This window comes from Limulus polyphemus, unplaced genomic scaffold, assembly GCF_000517525.1.
Source record: "Limulus polyphemus unplaced genomic scaffold, Limulus_polyphemus-2.1.2 Scaffold1555, whole genome shotgun sequence".
Taxonomy (NCBI): domain Eukaryota; kingdom Metazoa; phylum Arthropoda; class Merostomata; order Xiphosura; family Limulidae; genus Limulus; species Limulus polyphemus.
In genome coordinates, this window is record NW_013667165.1 from 70,667 (window position 1) to 93,073 (window position 22,407).

At 31.4% G+C, this 22,407-nt stretch overlaps 1 protein-coding gene across 1 annotated transcript in view; it reads left to right on the forward strand.

Moving 5' to 3' along the window:
- LOC106464074 overlaps positions 1 to 22,407 on the forward strand; it is a 49,687-nt gene that overhangs the window by 25,026 nt on the left and 2,254 nt on the right. The window contains exons 9-14 of the mRNA XM_013924184.2: positions 926 to 1,185; positions 1,270 to 2,814; positions 6,211 to 6,553; positions 9,813 to 9,918; positions 11,536 to 11,686; positions 16,016 to 16,105. Of these exons, the coding sequence (XP_013779638.2) occupies positions 926 to 1,185; positions 1,270 to 2,814; positions 6,211 to 6,553; positions 9,813 to 9,918; positions 11,536 to 11,686; positions 16,016 to 16,105 (2,495 nt within the window). The remainder of the gene's footprint in view (positions 1 to 925; positions 1,186 to 1,269; positions 2,815 to 6,210; positions 6,554 to 9,812; positions 9,919 to 11,535; positions 11,687 to 16,015; positions 16,106 to 22,407) is intronic.

The window sequence follows — 22,407 nt, forward strand, 5'->3', positions numbered from 1 at the left end:
AGGAAACAAAGTAAGTATTCTTCAGTGGTTTGTTAAGTTAAATACACTGGTAGTACTATATTTAGATAAGAAAAGTTAACAAATAAAACAATATTTAATAAAAGATGGAGCTATGTATCTAGAGAGAGAGATTTTTTGAAAGATACATAGCTCCATCTTTTATTAAATATTGTTTTATTTGTTCACTTTTCTTATCTAAATATAGTACTACCAGTGTATTTAACTTAACAAACCACTAAAGAATAGTTTTTTGCTAAAACAATCAACCTTTTTGTTTGTTTTCTTTAGTAAGTAAAACATTTCCTTTCATTCATTGTCATACCAAGTCTTGTCTCTTTCAACTTGCAACAAATAACTACACCCATTCTTCCACACAACAGGTCTATATATCTGTTACTGTTGCAGAGATCTAATAACTATAATCTTGATTTATCCTTTAAAAGTCATAGTCTACAGCTTACTTCTATTTTCTCTGCAATGTGGTAAAATTAATGGCAGAGAGGAGGATAGCTGAATGGATCTGAACATCAAATCAGAGGAATCTCTGCTACCTCAGAGAAGCCCTCTGTTGAATGCTGAGGATTCCTCCAGCCATTTGGCAGGCATTCCTGAATTTGATAGAAAGTTCTACCACTCATATAATTAACCATTCTTTTGTTTGTCTTTAGTCAATAAAGTGTTAGTTTTCACTCTTCTTTGCATCATGTTTTGCCTCTTTCTTTCTACCTACACCAAATTGCTACACCTCTCCTCCCACATACTAGGCCTGTGAAAATTAAGATCCTTTAAAATCTAAATTGTAAATGATCATTACAAAGGGTATGGTTGGTTTGCCTTAAATGTAGTATAATCATTGTGGCTTTAAGTTTTCCTGTCAATTTCTTCTGTTTTATACTAACTGTATATGCTTTTGTTCTTATTACAGATCAGTACAGCAGAGATGAGGATAAAATGTCTATAAATGGCTCAAATAAATCATGCGATGATCTGCCAGATGAGAAGGAATCATCAAAAAATGTACAAACTTTGCAGGATAAACATTTTAACAGGTTAACAGATAGTTCAATACCTGGAGAAAAAAATATTGTGCAAGAAGATTATTTACTGACTTCACCAACAACAAATGTTAACAGGTTAACAGATAGTTCAATACATGGAGAAAAAAATATTGTGCAAGAAGATTATTTGATCTGTTAACCTGTTAACACTTGTTGTTGGTGAAGTCAGGGTTCAATACATGGTGAAAAAAATATTGTGCAAGAAGATTATTTACTGACTTCACCAACAACAAGTGAGAGAGAAATGAAGAAAGAGATGGGTGACCCATATATATTAATGGCTTCATTTGATGCAGAAGATTCACAAGACACATCATCATCTAACTGCATATTGGCTGAATTTTCAGATAGTGAAGATTCCAGTGGATCACTTCAAGAAAGAGGTTTGCATTCTTTACATTCTAATGAAGATGGTATTATCAAACAAACACCTCTCATCAAAAGCAAAAGATATTCAAGTGTCCAACCTGATCAGAACTCTTTTCAGCTTTATAATGAAATCCCAAAAAAAGAAGATTCAATCCATTTGTGTATAAAAAAACACGAAACAGTACAATCTTCACAATTTGCCACTCAATCTAACACCTTAGTACTTAAAACAAACCATTCCGTACATGATACTTCAGCTTCTGATTTTACACATAATAGTACTTTTTTCTCTCAGAAAAAACATTCCTATCAAACTAGAAAACAGAGTGAAAATCACATGGAACAAGATACCTCACACTCAGTGACCAGAAGACTCAGTGCAAGCCAGCCTGTGCAGGACACTGACTGTTTTGAGATTGAACAGTGCACAGTAATCCAACCTGCGAAATATTTGACATTTTTAGAAATGGAAGGAAATGAAACACATTCTCTACCATGTGATGTTTCTTGTGAACCCATAAATGGACAAAGAAAAAAACTTATTGTAGAAGATCTCTCTCTCTCTTCAACTGGAACACAAAGGAGACTCCAGTCTTTGGAAGAGCCATACATATTTCCTACCAAAAAATGTGTTGAAAACCAAAAAGATGACTTATCGACCTTTTTTCCTACAGAATGTGCTAGAAAACATCCTACAAAAGAATTAACTTTTTCACATTCCAGAAGACAGAATAAAACAGTGCAGAATTTTGATATTTCTCAAACTAGTAAACATAAAATTAAGGAGATTATGAATGTTACACCCCATTCAGAGGCCTTGCAGAGTCAGCATGAGACAACAGAGATATTCATTACTGAAGGTATTTCAGATGAGAATGTTGCATATCGGAATACAAGTTTGTCTGAGTCTGATTCCTGTCATTATGAACTCGATGAAGAAATGCCTTACCATACTTCAGGTACATGTTTGACTAAGACAGAATATCTTTCACAACAATGTAGTTTCAATGATAGTAACTTGACAAAAAATACAAATATTAATACCCAGGAAAATAAGCTTAACATTTTATCTAAAAATATTAACTCATCCAAATTATTTAATGAAGATAACATAGAGGAAAATCAGAGCAATCCATATAGCCCAAGAACTTCACCTTTATCAGTTCCAAGAAGAGTAAAGCTGTCAACTGCTATCTCAACTAATTTTACTGGACACCAGAATGAGGATGAAAAGCAAACCAGTGACATAGTAGGTCACTTCTGTTGGAATAATGAAGACAATGTCATAAACAGCCCCTTCAACAGATTTTGGGATGATGGATTCACTGAAACTGTTGACCTAAATTCTACAGTAATAAAACAGCAACAAACAAACAATGGAGTCACAGTAAGTAATCATTTGTTTATTTTTCTTTATGGCAGAGGGATATTCCCTCCTAAGTTAACCCTCCTAGATTTTTTTGCAAATTTGAGGCTTTTTTTATGTGAAAAGGCTAGGTGCCCTTAAAACTACAGACCTGTTTATAGAAATACTGAACATTTGGCATTCAAATACACCATGCCACCAAATAAAATCTTTCCCAGAAAGAAAACCCCTAATGATGTTTCTTGTTACTTTACTGACATAGAGGAAGAAATGTTTTAGCTGCAGAATTAAGATGATAAAATGTCATGTATTTCTCATAGTTTAAATAGGTTTGTAAAAATTGCTGCAAAGTCAGTTAGAAAAAGATAAGGAGGTTGAAGTGCAGAAATGATTGATATATTATTAGGTCGTCAAGAAATTAATGTTGCTTTTTCTTAGATGAAAAATACCCGAACAACTTGTATATCAAAACAAAACTTTTATTAAATGAAATAGTCTCGAATTTTATCGATGATGCTTTTCCATCTTACAATCTTACATGTTGATGTCCTCTTTAACACCTTCCACATTTGCATACGTTTTCCCATTAAGATGGTAATCTGATGGTGCTCTATCCGGAGAATATGGTGGGTGGAGGAGAACTTCCCGACCCAACTCTTGTGTTGCGTCAAATGTGCCACATGTGGATGTGCATTGACGTGGAGAAGAAGAACACTTTTCCGATTGATGAGTGAAGGGCGTTTCTGATGAAGGGCTTAATTTAAATGTTCCAGTTGCTGACTTAGATCTCTGCATTGACAGTTCACTGTGGATTGAGGAATTTGAAATGAATTACTCCTTTGATGTCCCATCAAATGCAAAGCATCACTTTCTGCAGATGGAGTCCAGGTTTTGGGGTCATAAGTGGTTTTTGTCTAGGACTGAGCCATTGTTTTTGGCATTTAATATTTGCATAGAGGATCCATTTTTAATCACTGGTGACAATTCTGTCCAAAAATGGTTCACTATTAACTATTTTAACTATTATATGTGATGTATGTTTTTTGGGGATGGTTAATGAAAGTGTTCCAAAACGCAACATTAATTTTTTGATGACCTAATACTTTCATATAGTTACTTCTGTGTACATTTTGTGTACAATGTTGACTTTTTTCCAGTTCTGTAAAGCTTATCATTTATGTTTGAAAAGTAAATACATATCTGTTACCTTCAGCTAATTTAAGTGATATAAAATAAATATTTAACAAATATTATTCTAGAGAAACAAAGAAACAATAATTGTACCTTACCTTATTCTTTTTATAAGGTACAAGTAGAGAATTTCAAATTCAAATGATAAAAAACAATACAACCAAATACAAGACAAGCAATATGTATAGAGAGGTTTATCACAAAGGAAACAAAGCATCTAAAATAGTTAATATGAAGAATCTTTGCACATGTATATTTTGCCATTTTCAAAGTTTATTTGCTCAAATTCATAAACTGAAAGGCAAAATGGATGAAAGTTTTCTTTTCAAATGTTAAAGAAACAAATAACTATATTTTGATATTGTAACTAGCAACTCAAAGGGCATGGAAATAAGGAAGATAAGATTTGTAAAATTGTAAGGAAATTTTGCTTTAGAAACTTACTTCAAAAAGTACAAAATGTGATACTTTCATTTTGCTTGTGTGTGATTTAAGTTCAGAATAACTAGTACCATTAAACAATCTGCATAAAATTCAAGGATTTCTAGAATCATTTATTTAATCTTACAGTTAAATGCTTGTGAAATCTTGGCTCTGTACGTACTTTCAACATTTGCATGTTGTTGATGGATACTTTAAAGCCATAATCAAATTAAGCTACAATAGAGAATATGAAGAAAGCAGCAACAAAATTTTAGGAAAACTTTCAATTAACAAAGTCAGAGTGTTCAGTACTACCTCATGAAACATGAAAATAAGCCTTATAGTAGTTTAGACCACTGGTATTCACAAACACCTTTTCATTAACAGTTTGATATCACTAATAAATGTTAGTAATTATTTCAAGCATAGTAATAAATTTTAAATTTGAAACATGTAGAATTCAATACAGTTAAACTAATATTATCTTATAATGATTATTTTTATTTTCATCAGTAACTAATTGACATTCATGCACTAGTAATAAATATATAATATTTTAATGGCTTTATTTTTTGTTAGTAACATATGTTGAGAAACCTCCAGTTGCATAGCTTTTTTTTAAAAATTGCTAAAGTAAGATGTCTCGAGACCTAAGCAAAGTTTCTGGATGAAACCTTAAATTAATGCAAAATTTCATTTTGTCATTCAATAAAACTACAATAAAATGTTCACAGAGAGTTTAAAACTACAGAAACAAACAAAATAGATAGACAATAAGAAATTGAGTTTTGATATCTGAAGTTTGTAAAGATTTATTCACATGGAAGCTCTTTTCAAGGATAACTAAAGCATGCAGTTACCTGATATTTGCAACATTGAAAAGTTCACAGATCTAATATTTGAAAGGACAGATGAAGAAAATTGTAGCAAATGAAATGAAAGAGATAAAACTTGGTGTTGAGATTAAATGCACACACTTTATTGTTGGAAGAATGGATTACACACTGTCTGGTTGGAAAGAACTATTGCATTGTGGTAAATTCAAGTAGAAGAAATAACAATTTCAATAAAAGATGGAAATAAACTGTACTTAGTACTAAATTTAGAACTTGTGACTGTATTATTAATAAAAGAATAAGTATACAAGATAAACAGACTGAAAGTTAAACTTTTAATAACTAATAATTCTTAGCTCTCTAGAACAAGAAAAAAAGGTTCTTGATTGAAAATTTCAAATGTCTCATGATCCAGAACATTGGATCACTAATATCAGTTCCCATACCAAAGATTACATAGGATACAATACAACTATTCTATAAAAAGGTTACATCCGGGACCAAATCTGTCTACATAAAGTTAACACCGATAGTTGAATTACTACACAACCTCGATTAGACTTACCATGCTCTGAATTAGACCGTTAGAAAAATGTTTAAATTTTGTATGATATGAAGTATGTACTATAGGAGAGTGAGATGTATGGCTTTTGTGTAAGTAAAATATACAGGCATGAGTGGTGAAGTGGAGAAAAGTTAGTTTTTTAAATAACTATTTAATTTTCAATAGTTTTTCTTAATGATTTTGATCACTCTGAAATGTTTATTTTTTTAAAGAAATACTTATATTTAATTTGTCTACTTCTGCTTGTTTCAAGAGATTGTGTGATTTTTTTCTTCAACTGATTCTCAGGTTAGGTTCCAGCTTGTTTAGTTACACTTATTCATGGTCATCAAAGGACAAGCAACTATTAAAGTTAAGAAACTGTGTTTCTCATAAAATAACATATGATTCTTTTTTTTATAGATGGATGTCACACCTTCAGCACCAACAACTGAAAATCTTCCATTTGAACAGATTACTGGAAATTCTTTTGTTGATACCAATTGTATTAAAAATATAAATACCCCTTTATCACATTTTAACCGTTACTATCCAATTTGTGATGGAGTGAGCCCTGAGGTGGTCAAATATTGTCACAAAGGATCAAAAAACAGTCGTATTAATCAGGAAGTAACACCATTACCTGACTATGAGAAGATGACTAGATCAGAAATTCGTCGTGAGCTGAATAAAATTGGTGTTAAGTCATTGCCAAAGAAACAAGCTATAGCATTACTCTTTGATGTATATGAGCAGACTCACCCATGTTAGTACATTTTTTTATCACTACATATATGTGTGTGTATGATATAAAACAGTTTTATGGTTAGTATATCAATAAGGCTAACATATATACGTAAAACTTTGCTCAATTAACCAGAAATTAAAGAAATACATCAAGTATCGTGAAAAGATACAATGAGATAAATTACTCCAGTGATTAAAAATCATATTGCTATTTTAATTATAATGTTATAAAAACAGGGGTGTTTTGTAATAGTTTAACCCTCTTGCAATGGGTCGGTCAAAGTGTGCATGTCATGACATTTTACAGAGTTACATTCAACATTTGATTAAGCTATCTCATTATTACTGTATACAAATAAACTTGGCATCAGAACATAGTAAATGAATCAAATTTTAATATAATATAAGCTTTACGTTATTCATTTTATAAGGAAATAACTAAAATAAATCCTCAATATCCTCTAGTATGAGAATCATGATATTTGTTTTCTAGATATTCTCCCTTCTCTAATTTACTTACCACCCCTCTCTTGAGTATGGAATTTTAGTGTAAGTTACTCAGTATAGATAATACTAAGGTGAAGTTTATTTTTTATAGCCTTCAATTTTATTTGTTTACAGAGTCATAAATTAGAAAGTCAGACCCACTTGTCATGCCAAACTGTCACATCCTCTCTTTCACAAGTTGCCAATAATTCTCTCTGATCTTTTATACTATATCATTTATAATCAATAGAAAGGCAGAGCTTTAATCAGTCAAATTACATATAGTGCTATATTTTCTTCAGTGCAGAGTATTGTCAATTTTATCATCACTCTGAAAGTTTATCTCATGTTCAGGTTGAGCAGCAAAAGGAATTAATTTAAGTCCTTCTTGTCTTAGTTAAAAAGCCAGTTAAATTATAATAGTTGTAGGACATTGTTTGCTTTGGGTGTGTTTTTTTTTGTGTTCTTAGGTGCATTATTTATGTAAATAACAATTATTTAGAGTACTAGTATTAGCATTATAAAAAAAATAGTAGGCTTAAATTTCACTGGCAACTGAATAAGGTGCATTTACAAGCAGCTTATGCATTACGTCATTCAACATGGTAACATTAGTTATGTGTTCGCTGAATGATTTACAACTTGTGTGGGAGGATTATTAGTTAGACACAGTTCAAAGGGCAATAAAACTATAACATTAAGTATAAACAGATATACACTATTATGAACTTTAAGCTATTTAGGATAATCAAATGTAGTTTTTTTGCTACAATCTGCAGGCATTCTAGAAAGAGAAAAAGGGTAATTTAGATTTATTTAGTATATTTTTAGGTTGTTTACAAGGTTGGTCAAAGCGACTTAGTTAGTATAGAATTAGGGTAGAGAAAATACAAAGTTTTGCTGAAAAAATACATTTGATATTTATATTGGAGGTTTTTGATGTTACATAAGTGAAATTTGAAACTTTCCAGATGAAGAAAAGTAGTTTTAATCTTAACAAGAAAAACACTTTGCACTTGGAGCAGTCAACACTGATTCATTATATTCATGGACAAATCTTTAGTAAAAATAATTAATTAAATAATCTGATTTTTTTGTTTATAAAAGACTTGTAATGTGTACTAAAAGCTTGGAAACTCTATTGGTTACTTTATGGTTACAAGGTTAGTCACACTGACTGACCCTGTATGGAAAGAATTAACAGTGCTAGTGCTTTTGTTTTCTAATTTTTTTCATCATAGTGAATAATAATGTAGGTTTTTATGCTTACTGATAATTAGAAACAACCTGTTTTTTGGAATATTTTAAATTATTGCATCATATTCAGTTTTGTCTCCCCCCACCAATCCCCAATGGATGGACAGTAAATTTACATGGTAACATTAGTTATGTGTTCGCTGAATGATTTACAACTTGTGTGGGAGGATTATTAGTTAGACACAGTTCAAAGGGCAATAAAACTATAACATTAAGTATAAACAGATATACACTATTATGAACTTTAAGCTATTTAGGATAATCAAATGTAGTTTTTTTGCTACAATCTGCAGGCATTCTAGAAAGAGAAAAAGGGTAATTTAGATTTATTTAGTATATTTTTAGGTTGTTTACAAGGTTGGTCAAAGCGACTTAGTTAGTATAGAATTAGGGTAGAGAAAATACAAAGTTTTGCTGAAAAAATACATTTGATATTTATATTGGAGGTTTTTGATGTTACATAAGTGAAATTTGAAACTTTCCAGATGAAGAAAAGTAGTTTTAATCTTAACAAGAAAAACACTTTGCACTTGGAGCAGTCAACACTGATTCATTATATTCATGGACAAATCTTTAGTAAAAATAATTAATTAAATAATCTGATTTTTTGTTTATAAAAGACTTGTAATGTGTACTAAAAGCTTGGAAACTCTATTGGTTACTTTATGGTTACAAGGTTAGTCACACTGACTGACCCTGTATGGAAAGAATTAACAGTGCTAGTGCTTTTGTTTTCTAATTTTTTTCATCATAGTGAATAATAATGTAGGTTTTTATGCTTACTGATAATTAGAAACAACCTGTTTTTTGGAATATTTTAAATTATTGCATCATATTCAGTTTTGTCTCCCCCCACCAATCCCCAATGGATGGACAGTAAATTTACAGACTTACAGTGCAAATATCCAGTTTGATTCTGTGCAGTGGACAGAATGCAGAGAGCCCATTATGTGGCTTTTTCACTTAGAAAAACAACATATCCAGTTGTATTGTTCATGATTTGAAAATTCTCATTGTATTTTATATAGTTGGAGAGAATGAAAAGTTATGTGGATATTAATAGTAGGAGTTGAGAAATTGTGGGTGTAAGCACTCAACTCCTTACCGTTAACTGATTTTTCATGATTACTGGCTAGTATAACATCGGCATTTGGATTTTGTCTGGTAGATAGGATATCCCCAATGCATTTGGGGGCAATTACTGCAGACAATATCCATTATAACTTTACGGTGGTGAGTAGGATTTAAAATGGATTTTGCAAAGAACTTCTTAATGCTTATTATATATTCAGTTCAGTTAATGTAAGTAATAGTATTGAAGCTATATATATATAGACACACAAAAAATATGTATATACTTGTATGCAAATACATTGATATATAAAATGTTGTAGTAAAAAAAGCTGTATTGCTTGTTCGTTGCATTTGACTGATACTTTAGGTTAAATGCAGAGATTATTTTTTCAAAATTTGTTCTTTGAGTTTTTTTTAATTGATTGAAGAAATAGTATTGCTTTTGAATTTTTTTGTTACAGGGGAGACTGACAATGAAGAGGAACATGCCAAGAAAGACTTCTCTAACCAGATTGCAACACATGGAGAAAAGAAGAATATTGCTGACTGCAGAGTTTCATCTCTTAAGTAAGTTGCTTTAGTAGGCATTTATATTAAGCTTATTCAAACATGTTGGCAAATGGAATATTTATTTATGATTAAATATTGAACATACGCCTTTTTTTGTCCAGCAGCTTTTCATGTATTGCTGTAAAATTAGTAGTCAACATAAAATATATGTTAAAAATATTGATTCGTTAAAAATAATATAATTTTGTTTTAATTGAGAAGTAACTTAAACTTAAATTATTTTTTCACAAGTTAAAGATCTTTGTTTTGTTAAAAAAAACACTTTTGTCATTTGATACAAATATATAAATACTTGTATGATAGGTGTGTTTTAGTTTATATCACATACCTAAATATCTTTATCTTTTTTTTTTTACAAAAGTTTATTAATTCATATCAAATACAATGTAATTGAGGATTAACTATTTGATTTTGTTTTCATAGTTTATTTTTCCAAACAGAATAATGGTGATTTAACTATACATTAACATAACAGTTAAAGATGACAAAGGGCATGATGGTCCTTCAAGACTGTCCCATCCACTGTCAAAAACAAAAAACTCCATTTATATTGTTAATGAGCCTTTTCTTAGTCTTCTTTTAAAATTTACTGCACCAATTCCATTCCATTCCAAAGGCCTAACCAGTAACCTATATAATGAAATAACCTCTTTGCCCTCAGAACAAGGGGTAGATCAAAGTATGCATGTCACAACTTTTTACAGTGTTATGGCTGAAGACAAAACAGAAGCAATAGTGGAATTTTGGTAATGTTGTAAATATGTTTTTTATTCTTTCTGTGTACCATTTCATATTTTATGAACATCTGTGTTTTTGTATGGTTTAGTTGCAGTTGACAATAATGCTAAGTAACTCAAGAATTTTAAAATGCTTAATTAAGTTACCAATGAAATCTTGTTCTTGGGACATTCAAAACCTGTCAGAATATTACTAAAATGAAACTCAATCTGAATGAGTCGGTTGTTGGAAAAACTAAAACCAGAGCAGCCGTTCTCTTTCTGACACACACACACACCTGAGTTCAGGCTGCTTCAAAATATATTTTTCCTTTTTTGAAAATTATAACAACTACAACTTTAAGAAAACCAGTTATTTAAATTAGGTTGTACTGAGCACTAGTTGTCAATCATAGGGTTTCAACAGCAGTTCAATTAAAAGTGTGAATGTTTGATAAAGAAGTAAATAAAAGTGTGAAATTAGATAAAAGTATTCTCATGGAATTGAAAAAAAAAAAGTCATAGAATAAAACTTTTTTTTTTGCAGTCTGCATTGTCAACTAAAAAATGATTCATAATTATTTTCTTTGTGGGCCAGTTTATACAGAAATTTGTTTAAATCAAGGTTTAAATTGACACATAACTCATTCTACGTGTACATGTTTTACTGGTATCGTTAATAAGAGTGTGCAACATACAAATCAGTATTTGTATTAAGGAAGGTACTTCAGCTGGTTTTTGTTCTCAGAAATAATTTGTGAGCTGTTTTGAATGCAACATTTAACTAGTATAACTGAATTTGCATGTATGTGACTGAAACAGAGGTAAATTATTTGTTTTATGAATTTTATTTTTTAACAATCATACTTACTGCTTTCATTTCAATCCATTAATACAGACATAATACAGAGAAGCGTTCATGTCCCGCAGAATACAACTCTCAAGTGTTGACTGAAACACAGCAAAATGAGCACTCGTGTTGGCAAAATAATTTACTCAAATATTTCAGAGAAAACACTACCCTTCTTGAAAAGCTTCTTATGTATCAGGTAAATTGTCATATATATATTTATACTTATGATGTATACATATGGAGACATAGAATTATCATTATAAACTACCTCTGAAGCTCTGTATTATTGAATAGGTTTTTTTGATTTATTCAGTAAAAAGAAAAATGCAGATTCAAGCCCACTTAATGGGAAAAGAAATTAGTTCTTGAACTTCAATTTCTATAAGTTAGCTTTACTAGTTTGTACTGATATATATATATATATATATATAAGTTCACAGTAGATACCAATGCAACAATTTCACTTATTTCCTGACTTTTCACATGTACATATGGTACTTCTAGGATCTCTAGTCTCTAGTAGTTCATTAAAACACAAACTCAGTATTAGTAAAACTGAATACTCTTACTGCCTGACAGTAAAAGACCAACTGACTAACAGATTTGCTAACATAATAACTAGTCATTTCAAGCCTATCCCAAATTTTTATGTAGCTCAAAACATTTCCTAATTTTTCTAGAAGGTTTTACTCATTAAACCACACACACACATCACATGATGTCAACAATAATGCAGGTGTCTTAGTTAAAAAAATATATTCTAGAACAATATTTTCACTATCTAAGAAAACAGATTTTACACTCCCAAAGTATGTATTTATTTTCTACAAAGATCTTAAATTTTTGTGTAAGTTCTAATTGTGAAACACACGATATCAGGTTGCAGTTATATGTAAAATTGATTGCCAAGGAACTTATCTACTGTTTCATGGGAGAGTTACATTATGTTATTCTTGTATCTTGGGAACACCTTGCAACTGTTTCATGGAGCAGAGATACTTCATATTTCAGTGACCATTTTTTTTCTGGTTGGTCAGCTGCAGAGAGAATTTGTGTTGTGCATACAGTTTTAGCATTTTCATATTCACTATAACTTTTGAGAAATTCTGTTTTGAGAGTCAAGGCATGCTGTGGAAGTCTAATCTTTGTATCTTCGTACTTCTAATTGTGATAACTTACAACTAGATACTGTGCCACTAATTTCTCCCTTTTTTTTTAATTTTGTGTAAATTTACTATAGTCTTACCACTAGATGATCAGCTGCCATTATCATATCATGTGCAGTAGATAAAGAATTTCATTTAATTTTTACTTTAACATCATGTCTTGTCTCTTTCATCCACCTTAACAAATCACTACATCTGGTCTTTTGCATATTAGGTCCATGAATCTCATGTTTTTTTTGTGGGCATTAAGTGACTGTGAGTTAAGTATTTCTTTGAATTACTGCAGTAGGACATTTTTTTTTTATAAAATAATATTTTGAAATATCACACACAGAAGCAGGATTAACTTAGACCATTCAGTAAATTGTAGAAATGACTCAGATAAACTCAGTGAATTAATTACACAGAATTGCAGTAACCACTGTTGAGCCCACAAATGCTAATATTCCCTTTTCCAGAAATAAGAAATATGTTTCTTTAATTGTATTCCAGTTTTTCTGAAAGATATTATAATAGATTTGTTAAGATAAAACTTGTTGTCCATAGGCTGTACTGGAGATTATTTAGGCCTGTTTGTACTGATAAATACAATTTATAATTGAGAAGAGCATTTGTCTCCTTGTCAGTGAATATTTTATGGTTTATGGATTATTCTTGTAGTAAATTTAAATGTATTTGATGAGTTCATGAGTTAATATCACTGGATATATCATAAAAGGATAAAACTTCACACAACTTACACATGTACCCAGTTTGTGACTAATTTACCGACTTTTCTTGTGTTTTCCAGTTACCAGTCTTATCCATGTTGTTTTGTTCTTTCCATTTTTCCCATTTTCCCTGCCATGCTTCACTTCCTTATTTGCACCTCTTTGCTCTTCCCCATCCTCCATTGGAACTTTTGTTTTCATGTTTTTTTAAATCCCATTCCTTCAAGTCCCTGTTCCTGCTCTTGTTGGCATGCAAATATTGTTGTTCTGATGAGTTCACAATTGATATTTGCTATGTTTTTGTTTTCTTAGTTCCTAAGTTCCCCTTTTTCCTGATCATTCCTTTATGCCCACAACGTTGGCTGCTTGAGAAGGTACTTCTTCCTTCTTGTTACCCTTTTCTCTTCCCTCTTTTTCCCACACTTATGACTGTTCCAATCCTGCCCAACTCCTTTGCCTGTTCAGAGTTCTCCAATGTTATATGACATGTACTGCTCCCTTTCATGGATCCTGAGTCATTTATTTCTTCTGTGAATTCTTCACCTCCACCATGATTTTTTTCCTTTACTTAGTCTTAAATCTACACTGCTAGATGACTGTGATGTTGAGGCTCTTCCTATCTTTGACCTGATGTGCAATTCCAGATGCCACCTGGTGTTGGTTGATTGACTCCAACCACGTGATCGCTCTGCTTTTTAAAATAGGATATAATGGTCACCCATTGCACTGTCTCTGATGCTGTGGTCCCCTAGACTATCCAATGCATTTTTTCCTCCTTCTTTTAGTGGAGTAGGGAGTCCTTGCCACTTATCAGTTCCTAGCCGATAGGGTGGTTGACCAAGGAGGCCTGTCCTTCAGAGTGTGCACAATACCACTCAGTTAAGAGCAGGGTGGTAACATTATGTTGGTGTAGATGGTGTGATTCCCTTCCTACCACAGACCTGATGTATATTTCCAGATGCTGTCAGGTGTTTTTGATGTAGCACTCTGATATATTGCAGTTTTCCCCATCTGGCTGAGGCCCCCTCTTTTCTACCATCTGCTGGATTTTGATTCCCGGGACCAGGTGTTAGTTGGAGCCAGACCATCCACATAAGTCCTCTTCCTACTACAGACTGGGCAACAAATTCCCAATGCTGCCAGGTTTTGGACTGGAGATGCTACCCCAAATAGCTGTTCCTCTTCCTACAATTTGCTAGATGTTGGTTCCCGATGGATCTGGTGTTGGTTGTAGCTGGACAAGACACATGCATTCATGCATGTGTAAGGCTGGGTACCCTCCTCCTACTGTAGAATGGACAAAAATTCCCAATGTGCAAGGTTTGAGACTGGAGAGAAATACCCACCTGAGCTCTCCACCTTCTTACCATGCCAGATATCAGTTCCGATGGATATTGTGTTGTTTATGTTGGAGGTGTGCACATGCAGGGTATGGAAGCTCCTCTTCCCTGCCAGTAACCATTTTTGAGGTGAAATGTAGAGGACCCTTTTCTTACTGTGGACCTGATGTACAATTACAAATGCTTCCAGCTGCTGGTTGAGATCAAACTCCCATTTACAGTCTGTTGTGCTCTAACCACTCTATACCAGGGGGTCCCATTAGTTCTGTAATTTTTCTTTGAGTCCCTCCATGTTTTCGCCCCATTTGACAACACATTAATAAAGGGTGAAAGGTATACCTGCTTCAGAAGTGGTATGGTCTCCTATGAATGTGTTGTTTTAAATTCCCTCTCACACCCTATGGTTTTCTTTGGGCACTTCTTAAAGGGGAACATCTTCTCACCTGCCCTCCACCAATTAAATGTGGGATTCTAGCTTTTCGTGAGTAGAAGTAAGATATCGTATTAAAAGTTAACATTTTCCTAAACTGAAAATGTATTTCTGATAGATACTTACCTCCTCTCACATATCCCACCTGTCCCTCCACTTTTGGTTTGGTTTATATGATCAATCTTGAAGTGGTTAAGAGCTGCAAAATTAGAGAGGATGCTAGTTACAATACTGGGAATGTTGCACTTCTATTGGTGGATGATTGCTGCATAATCAGTTGCATGTTAGTGTGCAGAAATAAGTGGGAGTATCAAGGCTAGTGATGAGCAAATATTTGCACTGAGAGAGGGCAGTATAAGTTGAGAAAGCTTTTGTGAGAAGATGTAAGTATCTATCAGACATGTATTTTCAGTTTGGAAAAAATGTTAACTTTGAGCCATTTGTACCAAAAATTGTACTTCAGAAGAAAATACACATTCATATCTTTATCCAGTTGACTGCATTGCCTTTACAATAGATGCTGTTTTTTTTTTTCTTCTTACATATGCATGTATGTGTTTATAAAAGACTTATCAGAAAATTAGATATAATACAACAGGAAAAATTAACCTTTATACTTTTTTTTTATTAGTATGTTTGTGAAATTATGAATGTATATTTACTTTGAATATTTTAGTTTTATGTACAGTGTTGTCTTTTTTCCAAAAGTTCTAGTGTTTGCATTCAGTTAATGTCTCTTCAGGTGTAAGTACTTAACAATTTCCTTTCATCAGGTCGATATTTTAATGTTTTATTTACTTTTTATGCACATGAAAACTAAGATAACTTGCAAATTACCATTAAAAACCTATTTCCCTGTATTTTTTCATCATCACTCAGCCAATTAACCTGACTGAACTTTTAAATGACATACGAAGCCAGAAGATCAAGATATCCTCAAGAAACCTGATAAACTTTTTGGATGAGAAGGTATGCGTACGAAGTTGTGAGAGCTACATTTTCATATTCTTGTAATGAAATATCTATTTATTTTGGAATAATATGGATATTATAAAGTAAGTATTTTTGTGCCCTTGTATGATGGGTGACTTTATAATGTGATATTATAGTGAATTAAATAATCCACCTTATACTGGAATGAAATATGCTTGCTCTTACATATGCAGTATTTATTTTATTTTCTCTCAGAATTTTTATATAACTTCATGTGTTCTATAAAATATCAGAATATTTTTTTTTTATAAAACTCGTTTATTCTTCTTCTAACCAATCAAATGTCATAAGATGATAAAAGAGCAGTCAAAGGTAAAGATGTTATCAAAATCAACTGAATGTAGTTTTATTTAAAAAGAAATATGAAAACATCTGAAAAGAATGGTTAAGTTACCTACATAGGTATAAAAAACAATACCTTCCTCTAGTGCCACTTTAAAATTATATATACAATCTATTGTAAACTCTGCATTTTTGAAAATGTGGCTTGCACAGTAGTTCATTTTATTTTACATTATGAGTTAGTTTTGTTTTCTGTTTATATTATAAACTATAAATGGAAACTATTGTAATTTTATTTTACTTGTTATGTCATGGAAATCTAGTCACTGTGCTTTTTATTTATAGAATAATTTGGGCTAGAAAAATACTAAATTTTTAAGACTCTCTTCACACTGCACATTTGTAAAACATGATTTGTTTCCATGTGCAAAATATATTGGTCATGTGATGTTGCTTAGCTCTATCATGCCTGGATGGGCTTATTCTGCCTCGGGGGCAAAATTGCATCATTGAATTAAAAATATTATAAAAAATGAACTTGTATTTGTTCTTTCACATACTAGAAAAATACTTTAGAATTGAAACTTATACTGTAAAAAAAGTTTTATTTATTTAATTTTATACATAAAAAACTTTTTAATTGCAAAGTTTGATTTGGGGTTGATTTTAGTGAGCTTCAAACAAAATCATTAGAGTTTCTTAATTTCCTGACTTTTTTTTCTGAGCATAATATGACACTCTTAGCCTTCTAGGATGAAGATCATAATAATTTTGAAGAAAATAGTACCAATTTCATCCTGTTACTTGAATATGAGTATAATTTTTCTTTTAGCCAATCACTGTTTCTCAACCTCATTTGTCATGGTGAGATATAATTGTCTGTATCTCATCTTTGAGAAGCCATTAGCTAGTGATTTATACAAGTAATAAAAGCTTTTTTTCTGTTCTATTTGACTCAATAAGTCAATATGGCTTCCAGTTCAGTTGAGATTTGTGTAGAGTGATAAAGTGATAAAAGCTTAGCTTAGTGATATGTTGGAAAAGCTCTTTGTGAACAACTTTCACCACAATTAGAGTTGTGAATTTTTTTTTGAAGCCTGCAAAAATCTTGCTTTATCATGTTTTACTTCATTTGAATGATAATACTGCAGTATGATGAGAAAAAAAAGTATTTTTTGTGAAACAAAATGAGTTAGGTTTGGTTAAATCATTTTACTGAAAAGGCTTTGTTTATATTAGGTCTTATTGACTTAAATAGCTGCTTGGAAGGGCAAAAAAAACTAAAAAAAGAAATAAATTAATGATTGCAAAATGAATATAAAATAGGTTTAAAATTTATTACATATATTAAGTGAAATATCCTGATTAACAATTTTAAAAAAGTTAGCTTCTTTATAATTTTAGTATGGTAAAATAGTTATTTTGATTGCACACCAGTGATTGTAAACACAATGAAACTACATGTTGTGTTTTTCAAAGTAGAACAGAAATACAGTTTATAAAAATATTTATTATTTAAAAAACTTTGTAGGAAGGTAGGAAGATACAAAAAACAATCATTAACATATGCATTTCTTCAAAAAAAAACTTTGACAAAATCATTTTGAAATTTCAAAGCTGTAAATTCAAACAAATATCACATAAAATATATTCATGATGTTAAAAACATGTAGGTTTAAGAAGTCTTAATACAAAATCATTAAAACCCTATAAACCGAACACTTTCGAAAGGTGGACCTTTCTTATTCAGGGGCAAACTGGGATATTTTATGTGCAGAAGTTACATGAGGCACAGAAAATTTTTCTAATGTTTCAAACTGTTTCATTTTATAGCTTGTTTGTTTTTTTCAGTGCTGTATAACAAACCTAAAACAGGTGCATTAAACTGACCCACCCAGGTTTGATGTTGTTAAGCCCTAGAAATGGAAGGATGTACTCATATGATGGTTAGTCTGCAAGTCAATGGGTAAAAGGCAGAGATCTCTGATTTTTAAAGATGTATGATAGTTAATGCCTGTTTATCAGGAACATCATTATGTTAGTTTTCTTGACCAGTTACTCAATGACAGCTGTTTTTAAGAGTATTAACATTGGAAATATACCAGAGAAAATTACCACCAACTGCTGGTAACTAAGTGATGAAAAAATTAAATGGACAGGTTTTTAAACTGTAATAAACTTGTCATACTGGGTCTTAATAAACCCTATGTGCCTGGACATCATTTACTGTGTATTTCATGAGGTTTTAATGACTTACATTCAAAATTTTATTAAACGACTTTTTATTTTTGTTATACCAATTAGTATAGCATAAAATCTTATGTAATAATTCATACTTACTGAATAATTTGCTGAAAAAAATACTTTATATCTATACATTTCAAACCTAAATTTTCACCGTGCAATGCCAGGTAACTCAGCTAGTAATTCATATTTTAACAGTATATAACTTTTAAGTTCTTAATTTTATTAGGCAATACTTAAAAAAATCCTGAATTTCCCCAGGTGTGACACATTTTCTCTAGGCATCTCCTATTCTCTACTTTATTCACCACCCCTCCAATAAGTACGAAATTCAACATATTGTATAGTACTTTCTATAAAATTGTCATTGCTTAAACAAACCATAATTTTTATAGCCTTCAATTTTGTTTCATTATAGAGCCATCAAATAGAAAATCATACCCCTCTTGCCACACCCACCTGTCACATCCTCTCTTTCAGGATTTGTTAATAGTTCTCTCTTACATTTAATTCTATATTATCTATAACCGATACAAAGCCAAGGTTTTAATCTTTTAAATGATATATTATGTTGTATTCTGAACAGAATTGTCAGTTTCTCTGTTAGTACAAGCTTTGTTCCTACAGGAAAAATAACAACTAGCTTGAATGAATTTGTAACGGTTCTTGTTGCATAGTTAGAAAGCCAGATAAATTGTGATAGTTATGGGAAATTGTCTGCATGTTGCATGTTATTATTCTATGTTATTTGGTGAATTATTTAATTAAATAAAAATTATTTTGTGCATTGCTACCACAAGTATAAAAAAGTAGGATTAAGTGTCATTGACAATTGACAGCAAAAAAAAGAACACTTGGGTAAGTACTTTATTTCCTTTTTTAATGTTTGTTCTTTATTTATTATTATAAAAGTTACTAAAATGTAAAAATAGGGATCTCTTTAGGTTAGTTAAGATTAGATTAGGTAAAATAGATAATAGTATAATAAAAATGTTTCATGAGGCATGCATGCAAGCAGCTCATGGGCAATGTAATTTGATAGAGTAACATGAGCTGCATGTTCCACAAATGATTTACAACTTATAATGGTACGTATAGTAGTTAGACAGGTTCAAAGGGTAATAAAACAATAAAATTTAGTGATAAATAGGTGTATACTGTTACGAGTTTAAAGTTACTTAGGATAAATGAATGTAGTTTCATGTTACACTTTGAAGTCATCCTAGAAATAAATAAAATGTAATTTAGATTTATTTCGATTTAGGAAATGTATTTAGGAGGTTTTAGAGATTACACAAGTGAAATTTGAGATTTTTGAAATTAAGAAAAGTATTTTTAACCCTAACATGAAAATCACTTCGTACACAGACTATTCAAAACAAATACTCGATATATTCACGTACAAATCTATTTTGGTTTATTTAAAATACTTTGCTAAAAATATGACTTTTTGCATGTGAAAGACTTATAATGTTTACTGAAAGACTGCCAAATTTTGTGAAGATATACATACTATATTAAAAGTTAGTAGTATCAAATCTATAAAGACTTTAAACGAGTAAAAAAAGTCACGTGGTCCTTCAAATCAACTCAGCCTGAGTGAAAATTTCATGATTTTTTAATTTTTTTTACAACAAGATAGTTAAAAGCAATTATTTTGAAAGTTATAGTTATGAGAAGTTTGGTAATGTAATTCGGTAAGAATCGTATGTTGTGTTTATAATTCATTGATGTCGAGGCTATCGAATATTGCATGCAATCCATTGATGTCAAAGATATATAGATTTCTAGAAGGCCTAAGTGATAAACGTATAAATAGCAGCAAGCAGACGAAAAAAAGAGCAAAGAAAGTAAAGTCATGGGAAGGAGAAGTTTGATCAGAGAAAAGTTAAATGTAACATTAATAGTTATGGGAGTGAAAGGCTTAACAGTTGATATGTTATAGTGAGATTAACAGTTTTGTAAAAGACAAGGAGAATAAGTTGTCTCATCAAAGAGTGTTCTAAAGTAATTGAAACAGCCTGAGTGGACTTTGGCAAAAGGCAGACAATTCCTGGAAATATGAAAAAGGAGCAGACGATTTTTAAAGTACAGGATATAACCACAGTAACTCAATGACAGCATAAGTGAACTATAGACGGATAGCATGACAATAGAAATAGAGAAAAATAGTTTGGCTTGTCAACTGAATTCTAAAGCAATTGAAAAGGCCTAAGTGGACTTTTGACAAGAAGTAGAGAACTATATAGTTTTTAAGATATAACTATGACCTACATAGTGTCAGGAATTTTTGTACCTACACTTAACCTGTTCTGAATATATATATATATATTATTTTGAAAATAAGTGGAGTGTGTGCTGTTCAATTTATTTTTTTGAATTTATTGCCAACAAGTCGCAGACACTTATAGTAGAAGAATCCTCAGCCCAACACACCTATATTAACTCACATTACTATATATTTCTACTAAACAAAGTACACATGTTGATAGTTCACACTATGATTCTTTGTTATACAACGAATCAGAAAGTGCAACACCAGTATAAAGCTTTAAAAGTATAATGCAGTCATATTATGCCCAGTAGTAGTAGTAGTGTGAATCCAGTCATGGCTCCCAGGACTGAAATATCACATGAGAAATGTACAGAGATCAAGTTTTGGCTGGCAAAGGATATCCTATGTGAAAATATATGTAGCAAGACCAAGTTTTTAAGAAATAGGTGTCTGCAAGAATGAACTTGGCACTGTTAATAATTGGAATGGATGAGGTTGAAAATCAAAAGTCTTTAAAAGTGATGTCAAGTATCTCAGGAAATGTCTCTCTGAATTAGATGATTGATAACTACAGATCTTGCCATTGACCTTCTTTGAATACAGGTGTGAGTTTTATGCCAGGATATGAATTGTATGAAGTAATCTCAATGGGTGTTTAGCTGCTCAAAATCACTGTTCAAAAGAGACAACTAAAACAAAAGATTGAAATGATCATCAAACCACAAATAGCAGAATGAGCAAAGCTTTAAAAAGTGAACCCAAGTTCAAATTATTTGGCAGTATCAGTGACTATTTAATGGCAGATAGGTGAATGATGTCATAGCCAATGTACAATAACCAGAATGAACCAGAGTTGGGGGATCAATATCAATTTGAGGTTACACCTCAGACAACAGTATTGGTGATATACCCAAAAATGATGGAACCCTGACTGCTTCAAGTACAAGTGGATCACTATTCATCATGCCATTCCCTTAAGGTGGGAATTCATCTTCCAGCAAAACAATGACCCCAAACATACTGCAAATGTGTAACTGTGTAACAACATACTTTTATATAGAGAAATTGTACGACAACATGAAAACAAGGTGTAATGCTTTGTGTAAAGGAAAGGGCTCATTACAAAATACTATTACATATTACATCTTTTTTTTTGTATTTTTCATAATAATGTTTTGTTCTATTAATAAGTTTATCATATAGTTACCATGTCTGTAATTCCTGTATGTGTTATACTTGCGTGTTTCATTCCAATCATTATTTTCATAACTGTATATGTTCTACAGAGCCCAAACTGATATGTGGTGAAGATTATAATCAAATAGCCAATCAGGGTATACTACAGTACAAATGAACAGTTTGAATAGACCTAAAAAGATTTAGTGATGCTGTAAATACCATCCTTACACTCTTGTTTGAATTGTTTTTGAAGGATTAATATTAGCCTTCCCTACATATACTTCCTTTTTGAAAAGTT